This window comes from Paramisgurnus dabryanus, chromosome 1, assembly GCF_030506205.2.
Source record: "Paramisgurnus dabryanus chromosome 1, PD_genome_1.1, whole genome shotgun sequence".
Classification (NCBI taxonomy): Eukaryota; Metazoa; Chordata; class Actinopteri; order Cypriniformes; family Cobitidae; genus Paramisgurnus; species Paramisgurnus dabryanus.
The window spans coordinates 20,989,540-21,001,928 of record NC_133337.1 but is presented as its reverse complement, the minus strand read 5'-3'; the positions used below and the strand labels follow the sequence as shown (position 1 = coordinate 21,001,928).

General features: G+C 36.1%; 1 protein-coding gene across 1 annotated transcript in view; it reads left to right on the top strand.

The window, feature by feature from the left end:
• The window catches only part of gnai1 (guanine nucleotide binding protein (G protein), alpha inhibiting activity polypeptide 1), a 29,618-nt gene that overhangs the window by 15,246 nt on the left and 1,983 nt on the right, over positions 1 to 12,389 (top strand). Inside the window, exons 2-8 of the mRNA XM_065268714.2 lie at positions 436 to 478; positions 573 to 714; positions 1,951 to 2,108; positions 5,435 to 5,563; positions 10,069 to 10,198; positions 10,907 to 11,060; positions 11,565 to 11,772. Coding sequence (XP_065124786.1) covers positions 436 to 478; positions 573 to 714; positions 1,951 to 2,108; positions 5,435 to 5,563; positions 10,069 to 10,198; positions 10,907 to 11,060; positions 11,565 to 11,755 — 947 coding nt within the window. The 3' untranslated portion in view covers positions 11,756 to 11,772. The remainder of the gene's footprint in view (positions 1 to 435; positions 479 to 572; positions 715 to 1,950; positions 2,109 to 5,434; positions 5,564 to 10,068; positions 10,199 to 10,906; positions 11,061 to 11,564; positions 11,773 to 12,389) is intronic.

The window sequence follows — 12,389 nt, the reverse complement described above, 5'->3', positions numbered from 1 at the left end:
TATTATATGGAAAGTACACCATGAAAATTCTTAACATTCTCCACTCTCCCCTAAAAAATGGCATATGAGACATGCAAGTGTGAATAAAAGGTGACAGATTTTTCATTACTGGTGTAAAGTTGAACTATTTCTTAATTCCACAGTTCACACGCAGGAAATAAACACAGTGATGTACATCAGTATTTGTCATCTTAAATCTAGTTGTTTATTTCACTACCGAAGAGGCAGCTTTTGTGCAGATCAGTCGACGGGGTATTAAAAATTCACAAAGACACTCTTCCGCATTGTATTTAGTTTATAATGATCCATTCATTTTCTCTGCAGGTCTTATGAATATATTAATTCTGATGTTGTTTGTTGATTAAGTCTAGACACTTTAATTAATAATATTATTGTTGGTTTGCTAATTCTTACAAAATTGTTTTTTTTTCACAGGTGCTGGGGAGTCTGGAAAGAGTACAATAGTCAAACAAATGAAGTAAGTTTATACCTTCAATTTTTTGGTTGAAGTTCTGCTCGACATTCACATCAGATGTAATTTACCTGTTGATCGCCCCTCTCTCTCTTTCTAGAATCATTCATGAGGCGGGATACTCGGAGGAAGAGTGCAAACAGTACAAAGCTGTGGTCTACAGCAACACTATCCAGTCCATCATCGCCATCATTCGGGCCATGGGCCGACTTAAGATCGACTTCGGTGATGCTGCAAGAGCGGTGAGTAAGAGGATCGGTGGCCTGGCCCGCCCACAGCCCACTTATGTAGATTCAAAGAAAGTGTAAAAAGGACACGGATCACTCGTAGATTAACAAATAGGTAAAAGCTTTCAGTTAAAAGTATCAGTAAGCTTTTTGATAGCAAGAGTGTTTACACGTACACTTGATCAGACTGGAAAATCACTTATCGTTCATCATTTATTATATCACTGTCAGATTTTATTGCTGAGGTGAAATGTAAATCATAATCTTGACAAAGATTTTCGTTCTTCTGTTTTCAAACTAGGAGTTGTTAAATAGAAAAGTGCTGCTGCCCACGGTGTTGCCAAGATGGCAGCCTAGTAAACTAACTTGCCTTGAAAGTACTTTGATAGATTGGACTACATAATAATAAATAAAAGCTAGATAGGACTGCCGTATACAAGCAAAGATGACGACTGCAGAGGAATTGTTTTTTTTAAATAATTTTATTGTAATTAATTGTTTATATTAATTGAATCAGAAAAAAATACCTGACCATATGTTATTGATTTTAATATGTAGGTGTTTATAAAAGTTACATATATTTTTTAGCACAGTTCAAAACTTATATTCTAACAGAGAATCATGAGGATATCCCAAAGACTTTTTTTTTTTTTAGATTTTTTTTACAGCATGCTGTAGATTGTCACGTGGCACAAAATAGCATAACAACCGCAGTCATGGCAGGCACAATCTAAAGTGAGATGGACATCAGAGATGTAAAAAGAATGTCATTTCTGTATGCCCGTGAGTCTGCCATGTTTGTTTACTGTGAAGTCACGTTTCACAGCAAGAGGTTTTGCAAGATTTCCCATGTTAACAGTTGAGACTCGGGTTGTTTTTGAAAGGAATATGTTGGTGTGTGGTGTGCTGTCACGATCACATGGAACAAAAATCCAAAGTTAAATCATTGAGTTTTTTATTGTCATGTTTGTGGTTTCGCATTTTAAAAATCTGATGACAATCTTATAGTGTTGCCCAAACTATGCCAGAATCAAGGCGATAGTGTATATAGTACAAAAAGATGTTACTGTAATGATAGCAATGATCGTGATAATTGTCACTTAACTATAATTACAGTGGTGACAATCTGAAAGAGGCCAACAGTTATTATGATGTCATTACCATAAGATTATTATTAATTATAAGGACAATGCTAATTATTTGTGTTGAAGAATTTAAGACTGTTCTCTCTCTATCCATCTATCTTGTCAGGATGATGCGAGGCAGTTGTTTGTACTGGCGGGCAGCGCTGAGGAGGGTTTCATGACAGCAGAGCTGGCTGGAGTGATAAAGCGTTTGTGGAAAGATGGAGGAGTGCAGGCCTGCTTCAGTCGATCCAGAGAGTACCAGCTGAACGACTCTGCTGCATAGTCAGTATCTCTCCCACTCTCCCTGTTTATCTCCTAATGCTTGTTTTCCTGTATTGCTTTCATATGTCATCTGCTCCGCCTCACACCCTACCATAACCAGGCTTGATGCAAAAAAAACAAAACAATAGATCTTCACATTGAAAAAAAAAATCTCTGTAATATATCAATTGTGTCTCCTTGGCAGCAGTGGGATTGAATAGAGAACAAAATTAGATTTTGCATCTCAAATAATCCTTTTGTAATCGTATTGATTGCGCAATCGTATTGAAAAGCCTTTATGTAAACACCTTAATCAATACGATTGAGGACGATCGGATTCAACTTGTTTTCCACTCTTTGATCCGATTAGCAGGAGAAAAGTACGCATGTAAACACGTGAATCATAGTATTTTCTCAACCGAATGCAAAAATACATTGTGCACATGCGCAGAACATTTGTGCTCAAGTTTATTATTACTTCTTATATCACATGATTCTCATCACAGAAACGCACAATAGCAAGGCAATGGCATCACACATTATTAAGGTAACGTTAATGGGCTGTAAACGCGATGTACATTCTGCAGTGTTTATGTGTATTTTTAAAACATTAGGCTACTTAAAGCAATACAATAGCATTGTGCTTTTGAAAAGTGTGTTTTCAGTACCTATATCTGAAAACTTCTTAAGAACAACTTTCTCCTACTCAGTTTTGACTTTTATCCAGAGATAAAGCGTGAACTTGACTAGAGATGCTGTCCGCAGCATAGCGTTGCCAAGTCCTCTGCTTTATTTCGAGTTTAGATTTTGGCTACTGTTTAAACTGTTTCCACCAATTGTGAGTGTTAAAGATGAAATATTTTGTTGATTAGTTATTGATATTTGGCCTGTTATATTTTGTCATTGGGATGCTTTTGGCTTAGTTTTGAATGTCCATTTGGATGGTTTTTATTACGTGAATCTGGCAACCCTGGCTGTGCGCTTGCGCAGACGTTCGGTTCGGATTATATAGAATAGACATGTAATCAAACATTTAAATCAGATTGCAATGTAAACTGGATTGCCATAACCTTCAATCGTATTTAATTCAGTCGAATTGACAAAATTTTGTGCATGTAAACATAGCCAGTGTCACAAACTGTGCTCAGATTTACCTGAATAGCCAGGTCTGCAACATTTAGTATAAAAATGTCTCATTCAATTCTCCGTAATCTAAATAAATGGTTTCTATATAAATAAAGTTTGCAAATGTCTTTAGCAAATGTCAGTTTGTTCTTCTTTTAATCTTATTGCTGTCAAGACACTTACAAAGTATTGTATGTCTCATCTTTCTTTCGCCGGGGACTTTTAGGAGAAACTTCCTATACAAAGTTGATTGTTTAATGCAGTTGTTCTCAAACTGGGGGTGTGAGATGGTGCCAGGGGTCCCAATGTTGTGACATTTTTAAAAATACTAATTTTATCGTAAGTTCTGTGTAATTACACCTTAGAAAAGTAAAGCTATTAACCCATAACATTACATTATATAATTTAGTATGTTTTGTTGGTAACACTTTACAATAAGGTTGTATTAGTAAAAGCATTAACTAACATGAACAAACAATGAACAACGTAGTTTTCAGCATGTATTAATGTTAGTTAATGTCAATTCAGTTATTCATGTTTATTCATGTTGCATTAATTAATGTTAACAGTTACAGCTCTTGATTTTATTGGTGTATTAGTAAATGCTGAAATTAACATGATCAAAAATGAATAAATGCTGAAAAAGTGTTGTTTATTGTTTGCTCATGTTAGCTAATGCATTTACTCATTGTTAACAAATACAATCTTATTGTTAAATGTTACCATTTTGTTTAATTCAAAATCTAAGTTTATGATTTTTTTTATGTCATGAATTTTCTTTGGGTGGGTGTTGCGAACCACTGGTTTAATGACACATAAATTAAGGATCATCCTGAGCTAGAAAAACTTGTGAGCGGTAAAATCAGCATTGATGATCAACAGTATTATACAGATAGAAATTTTAGAAACTTATTGGCCTAAAATTTCTCCTTCACACAAACACATATTAAACATGAAATACATCGGCTGTTTTTTTGGCACTTAGCCCAGCATTTTGCTTTCACTAAGAACAGAAAAAACGAATCTTGTAACTTGTCACACAAAGCATAGTTACAATAAAGATGAATCACCTCATAACATCTGGTCTTTGTCCTTCACAGCCATTTTGTTTTTATTTACCTCTCTATCTTATGTACCATCCTCCCCTCCATCCAACTGCTTGTTTATTCCTCACCTGTCTGGGCCCACATACATTAATTTCCCCCTTCTGTTTTGTCCTCCCACCTCGTGTTTTTATTGCCTACCGAACATATCAGCAACTGCCAACAAAGCAAGTTATCAAAACAGCTTTCTGGTTCATGGATCTAATGTCTTACTGTTTTCAGACTCTCACTGTTTGAGCCTTGAGCAGGCTTGTCAATATTTGCCCTGCTGTAGCTATCTGTTTACCGCATTTCTGGAACATGTACTTAACCTTGCCTATGAAAACCTGTTTGCCACATTAGCCACATGTTTGCAGTGTTTATTTAACACTATAATACACGGGCCTGTGCCATGTGCTACAGTATTCAAGGCATGCAAATATGTGCAAGCATGTTTGTACAGTTCATTGTTCCACGAAACTGTTAAAGTCAGCAGTTACAGACAACGATTACCTAATGTACACAAAAATTTGCGTTTCCTTTAGTGAAATGGTAACATTATCCTTGCTCAAACACTGTGTCAGACTTTGAGTTTCTATGGCTGTGTTAGCTGCCAAAAGCTGCTTAGCTATCTGACTTTACTGTCCGTGTAGACAGCTGCCTTTTAAGGGAACTGAGATGTCATTTCCTAAGCAACTGGATAGTAACGCTATACATGTATATTTTTGGGGAGTGTGTTAGGCTATGTGGTTTGGAGTTTGTTTAAGCTGTTACTAAGCATTACCATATAACAAACTAACTTGTAGGCTGTGTTTAAATGTCAGTCAAGGCCACACACATCATGTTAACAGACGTTACAACCCAGTATTTGTTTTTCAGGAAGTTGTATCGCTCATTCTTGTGCAATTCTTTAAAGGGTGTCGGGTACATGTGAGTGTGTTTAAAACAGAGTAACTCTTTTGCAGTGAAGGGGGATTACTGCAGATTCGAGGAATGAAACTTTTAATCCCGTTCTCCTTTGTATACCCCTAACTCCCACGTGTCAGAACAGGCATCTAGCTCAAAAACAAAAAGATTTACTGAAACCGAATGAAACTGATTTCATTTGAACTAACCCTGACCTTCTGTGTATTTCAACAGCTACCTGAATGATTTGGACAGAATATCGCAGGCCACTTATATACCCACCCAACAGGATGTGCTAAGGACCCGAGTCAAAACCACAGGCATTGTGGAGACACATTTCACTTTCAAAGACCTGCATTTCAAGTGAGCACTTAAATTAATATAAAAAATATACAGTGGTTACTCTGTCAGAAATAAAAGTGCATTTTGCATACATATTAGGATTTTTTTTGTTTTAGGAATTTTTGTGGTCTTTCCATGACCTTTTCAGACATTTCCTTTACTTATTAGACTGTAAAGTGAAACAAATCATATTTTTACTTTTATTTTTACTATATTATTTATATAATTCATTATAGTTAATTTCTACAATACTAAAAAACTGTATTAAAGTGTATAAAGGTTTTCCGCAAGTCACTAATTTAAAAGTCATTAAATTTATTTTACGAAAATTAAGGCCTTAAATGGCATTAAAAAGAAAATGCCATCTTTTTATCCAGATTTTTATTTAAATATTTTTTTAAAGGATATGGATGTTTTAGAAATCATTGGACATTGAGATTAGTCATGGGTCATATATATACCATTTAAATTTAAATATATGTGACACTTTTTAATTTTCCGTCGGTCTTCGTACATGATTAGGGCTGGGATAAACGATTATTTTTTAAACGATCAATCTAGCGATTATTTTTTCCGATGCATTGATTAATCTAACGATTCATTTTATCAGTCCGATTCGACTTCAATTCGATTCTCGATTATCTCCCAATTAATTAACTAATAGCAATTTATACATGTTGATTAACATATCTGAATGTAAACATTTCAATATATGTTTATTGCTCTTAAAATTTCTAAATAAAAAAAGACTATACAAGTGCAAAATAATGCATTCTTAGTCAGAGGTAGCATTCAATAAAGCGTTTGCAGCGCATACTGTGCAGTTTAGTAACAGTATAAAAATCTCAAGTTCAAATTACTTTATTATACATGCATTTATGAGCAAAACCTCTTCAATGTGCCTTTTGATAGTCAGTATAATTTTTATAACTTGATTTGTTTAATCCACATTGTTTTCGTGCACACAATTATAGACTTAAGAAGCACATACATTATTAAATCTCTTTCTCTTAAGTTTATTAAGATAGATGAGGACTCATTTACTGCTGGACAGAGAGTGAATGAAAGCGCAGTCTTCTGGCAACAGTGAAATATTTCATTGCTTTCTGTTAAATTGCTCTAAGGCATGACTGTTTAAAACACACTTGGCATCACATTCATGATTTTATGGTAAAATTACACTTTTACGCGTCAATCCATGAGCATTTAAACCATAAACAAAGCATTTTCACTTTAATTGAGCGTTAGCAGTGCAGCGGATCCAACGCAGAAACGATTGCAGCACTGTAGCTACAGAGCCGCGAGCTCGCGCTGCTCATGCGGCGGGGTGCATGCTTGTTAACACTCTGGGGTCGACGGTGGCGCGGGCGCCGCAAACTCTTTATTTTTCAATCACTCCGCAAAGAGACTTAAATTACTCTGCTGATTTTTGACATACAGATATGATTTATACATCATTTCAAACGTTAAAGTGTCTAGTTTTTTTCTGTCCACTCCCAATAAAAACAGAATGTTGTGCTTTTCGCAAAATTAAGAAAATAAACATGATGCACGTTCTGTTCTCTCTCCCTCAGTGAAGTCCTTTCAGAAACGCGTCAGAAAAATAAACTGTAACTTAACGAATACTTGGTGTAGAAACAAAAGATAAATGTCTACATAATGCTTGGAATGTCTCCTTTTAAATGATATAAGTGAAATTGAAAACAGATATTGTCATTCGGTGTAAACTGTATGAGAAGGAGGAGAAGTACCGTATTTCGCCAGTTACCTCATTATCTGTAATGAGATCGGATCGCCACACCCCCGCGCCATTGAAGTGAATGAGCAGAAACATCCATATGCATGACTCCTGCCTCCTGCAGTCAATGGATATGCAATCCACAATCCAGTCTCTCCATTCCTTGTTGTTCCATCCGATTGCACCAAACATGACATAAATCCTTATTTCCTTGCGTATGTGTGTCAGTATCTCCAGACGCGAGTGTTTTCTTTGTTCTTCCGTCAGTTCACGCGAATGGAACGCACATACACAAACACGCGAGTCAGGAAACTCGACGCGCTTTTTGGTATTCTTATATAATGCGCGATTCCAAACAGTACAATCCTTATTTAGTTGCGTCTAAGCGCATATCTCCGCACAGCAAGTTTATTAAACACAGGATCACTCGCGTGTGCACACATTCACTGCTTTCATGATCAACACGTGAGGTAATGGCGGCGGCTGTAAACAAACATTGATACGTTTACCACGCGTGTCCCTTGTTGTGTTTCTACTATAATGATTACAAATACACAAATAAGAGTCCAGACAACGGTAGGCAGTTGTTCTTTTGAGCTTTTTACTGCACAGAAGTAAACCTCTCGCTGGCCAACCAAACACTAACCCTGGGTTGAAGTGTGTTCATGTTAAGATGGCCAAACAGTATCTTTACCATGATTAAGCTACTATGGTTTTTAAAAGGTAACTTATACTTGTGAAATTAATAGAAAATATTTCAATAGAAATATATATAAATATATATAATGTGTGTGTGTGTGTATTTACATTATATTGAAAAGTAAACCTTATCATGGTTTTACTACAGAGAAAGTTATTCCTGTTGAACATCCACACAAGGCTCATTAGTGGCTCATTATTCAACTCTTTTGTCTCTCAGCTGTCAATCACTGATTATTCAGGAGCTTTCCTGCCTCCATGCATACAGCCTTTCCCAAGCAAAAGTGTCTTAGAAATTGTAAATCAATATCTTGCTTTATGTGATTGAGTAGGCCATATGATTTTCACATCATTTTGAAGAAAAAACTCTAGACTACTAGATCCAGTTTGGAAAGTCTTGGGAAAACATGTTTAGAATGAGTTTTGTGGAGTTATATCAGTGACTTAAAAATTTTGCTTTTTCAAAAACCACGCATAAACATTTTTTTCTCAAAAATACAAACATGTACATACATGTTGATTATATGATATTGTAGCCCAGTTTGTGATGAACACAGTGTTATGAGACTTTTGCCATTAATATGTTTTTAAGCAACTGAAAAAAGCACAAATGTCAGTGCATGTCAAAACTTCCCAAGGGCCCTAAAAACCCCTTAGACCCCAGAGGGTTAACATAGGCGCTGAAAAAAACGCGCCGCTTACCCACTGCTCACACTTGCGTTGTTAAACTGGCATGGACTGAAGCCACTCGCGTTGCTACTACTCTACGGCGCCACCTTTTTGGGTCTGACGAATCGACACGCATATTTTGTGTCAACTTATTTTTTGTGTCGACGTCGTCGATTACGCCGACGCGTTGTCCCAGGCCTATACATGATGTAACTACAGAAGAGTCAAGTTTTAAATATGAACATTTGTTAAACTCTTTGGTTATTTTTGAGCACGATGCTAATGGTCTAATCAGATTCAATGGATTATGCTAAGCTATGCTAAAAGTGGTAGCGCCAGACCCGGAGATCAGCTGATTGGATTTCAAAATGGTAAAAATCAAATGTTTAACTCTAGGAGAGCTGGAAAATGGGCATATTTTCAAGAAAAGTGGAGTGTTCCTTTTAAATTAGACTTGATAACTTCAGAAACAATGGTATATTATGGTATTATTTGTTCTGTAATGATTTTAATAGACTGCTTATTGTTTTAATGGGTTTTTTTTTAGAACAATTACAATGTTACTGTAATCTTTGTTATATTCCAGTTATAAGATTTTAGGAAGTAGTTATAATTAAATTTGGGGAAATAAGGCCAGTAAGAAATAAGACCTTTCAACAAACTTTCAAAAGTGCATGATTTATGAAATCCTTATTTTTTGGAATTTTGTGTAAAGCTTTACTAATCTTTAGTCTTGTACTGTAATGTAAAATCAGCTGGCATATCTTTAGAACTGTTATGACACATTATATATGGGCTGCATTCAGTATTTGGCACTATCAGAATTTTATCGGAATTTTGGGAATACCCACATTGTGAGACTGTGTGACTAAAATCATGTGCAAGGGTTATCCAAAAAGGGGAAACAGACAGCAACAAACAAAGAAGTGTGAGTCTTGAGCTGATTACATGTAGTCTGATTCATACAGAAAGAGAACATGTCTGCAGTTTCGTTGCCCCTATATAGCTGTAGACCTTCAAGAGCGCAAAGCTCAAATTAAGACATACGCTCTGTTTTAGTACCCATCATATCATATGTGCACACTTGACATTAAATCTTTTTTTATAAATGGTAGGCTGCAACATTTCGCCTTTTACATTTCATGCATTTGGCAGACGCCTTTATCCAAAGTGACTTTTTAGGTATTCATTTAAGTTTTTATTATAACGTGTGTAAGTGTATGAGTAACCTTTGTACAAGTAGGCAATCCCATAATGCATTGTGATAAACTCTTCAAATTTCCAAGATGGCAGACTTAGTTGAAAGAAATGTTGATTATAGTTATGTTGTTATAAATATTGCTAGAAAAGTTTAAATTTAGTATAGTATTTTAGTGTGCTATGTATTCGTTTATTCTAATTTTAAGCTTTATTTTGTCAGGATGTTTGATGTCGGCGGTCAAAGGTCAGAGCGAAAGAAATGGATCCACTGTTTTGAAGGCGTCACTGCTATTATCTTCTGCGTGGCACTGAGTGACTACGACCTGGTTCTGGCTGAAGATGAGGAGATGGTACGACATCACTTCCTGTTATTTAGTAGACAGACGTATCATTACAGGGCTTGCAAGGCATCATTTTGCACAAAGACTTAACATATACACTAGCGGCACAGAAATTACACACTGTACCTCTAAGCCAGCGTTATTTATATCAAGCACTGGCATTTGCTTCTGGAAAATGCAAATATTGTTTTATAGTTTGACATTTAAATGAAGTAGTCCAGCAGTCCCATATAAACCTATTGTAGACATACTGTATAAGCCTATTCATGTAATGCAGTGTTTATAAGTAGATTTGAATGGTTGTCAAGTAAATTAAGCCAGACGGGAAACCGGTTTACGATACTTTATCATATAATCCATGTCAATGTAATGTTGATCTCCTCTGAGTACAACTTTATTATGGACTGCAAACAGGTATTCATTGATTTAATGGTAAATGAGAGAGGGCTAAAGCGGGTCTCCAACCTGAGTCTATATTTCATAAGTGAAGCTTTTATGCTGGAATAGAAGGCAGTTCGATACAAAGCTCACTGTGTAGTCATTGAATTATTGCTTAGTCTTTGAAAAATAATATAACTGGATAGGGCAGACTTGGCAGTTGTGTAGTTCTGTGGTGCTTGAAGACACAGCCAAGTCACGGCCTACTCTCCAACTGTTTCAGATTTTCCCACACAATGTATTCCTTTTCATCAATCATCCATTTGATCCTCTCCATAGAACCGCATGCACGAGAGCATGAAGCTGTTTGACAGCATCTGTAACAACAAGTGGTTTACGGACACCTCCATCATCCTGTTCCTTAATAAGAAGGATCTGTTTGAGGAGAAGATCAAGAGGAGTCCGCTTACCATCTGCTACCCAGAATACGCAGGTCAGACCCAAGTCCTTTTTTGTGGTGCTGGTCATGTGTCAACAAATTATGCAGTTTTTTATTGTCTGGATTTTATTTAAAAAGGTTACTGGCCTTGACTATGAATAAGTTAATGCTTTATATTTGCCTTATATAGAAATACATTCAATCTTTTAAAAACACATTAACCCTTAAGAGATCCTTAAAAAAACTTTGTCCCAAAGGCCAAAAATGACACCTTCCCAAAAACTGATCTAAAAATATTACATATCAATATTTTTTCCACTGATAAGCATATTTAAAAAAAAGTTGAATGTCCCTTTAAGGGTTAAATTTTTGCTGAAGATCAAGGCAAACATTGCTAATAATGGCCTTAAGAAGCAAATATCATTACACCACACAATTCAAAGATATTTAGTTCTCTCTGCATTGCATAATTTCCATTTTGTTTATGTCACACTTATGACATCACTTCCTGGCCACAATCTTTCTTAATATGGAAAATGTTTCTTGCTCATGTCACAGGGTCAAATACGTATGAGGAGGCAGCCGCCTACATTCAATGTCAGTTTGAGGATCTGAACAAACGGAAAGACACCAAGGAGATCTACACCCACTTTACCTGCGCCACCGACACCAAGAACGTTCAGTTCGTTTTCGACGCGGTGACCGACGTCATCATCAAAAACAACCTTAAGGACTGCGGACTGTTTTAGAAGCTGGCTTGTGTCTGGTGAGGCTCAGCTATCTGTGTGTCACGTGTTTCTTTTTGGTGTGCTGACCATGTGTATTTATGTGCAAATAATCAATGTTTACGTAGCGGATGATATTGCATGTCCTGAAGTAATCCTGGAATCAAAAATTGCAGGATGAAATCTTGTTCAAAGGAGAAGTTTTTTACACAGAAACATATTTTACTAAAAATAAAATTTTGGTAATGTTCCAGAAAGATCGTTTGAATGATCAGAAATTACCTTTAGAGATACATCCATTCTATAAATTAAGGGTGGGTGTTTGTCCAAAACCAATCGATGACTACTAGAATAGAAATGTTTATGAAACTGCTAACCTTAAGTATTTATCTTTGTCACTCATATCACACCTTAAAGGGACACTCATTTTCCAGCTCTTTCCCTGAGTTAAACATCTGAGTTTTACCTGTTTAAAATCCATTCAGCCGATCTCCGGGTCTGGCGGTACCACTTTTTTTATGATATTACACAGCGCCTGAAAAAAGTTATGGTAACTTTCAATAACAGAGGACTATTTTAGGGCCCTGTGTAATATCATTGCGCCTCCGGCAGCCATGTTACGGCAGCAAAGTCCTTGATTATTACGCCAGAATGAGAG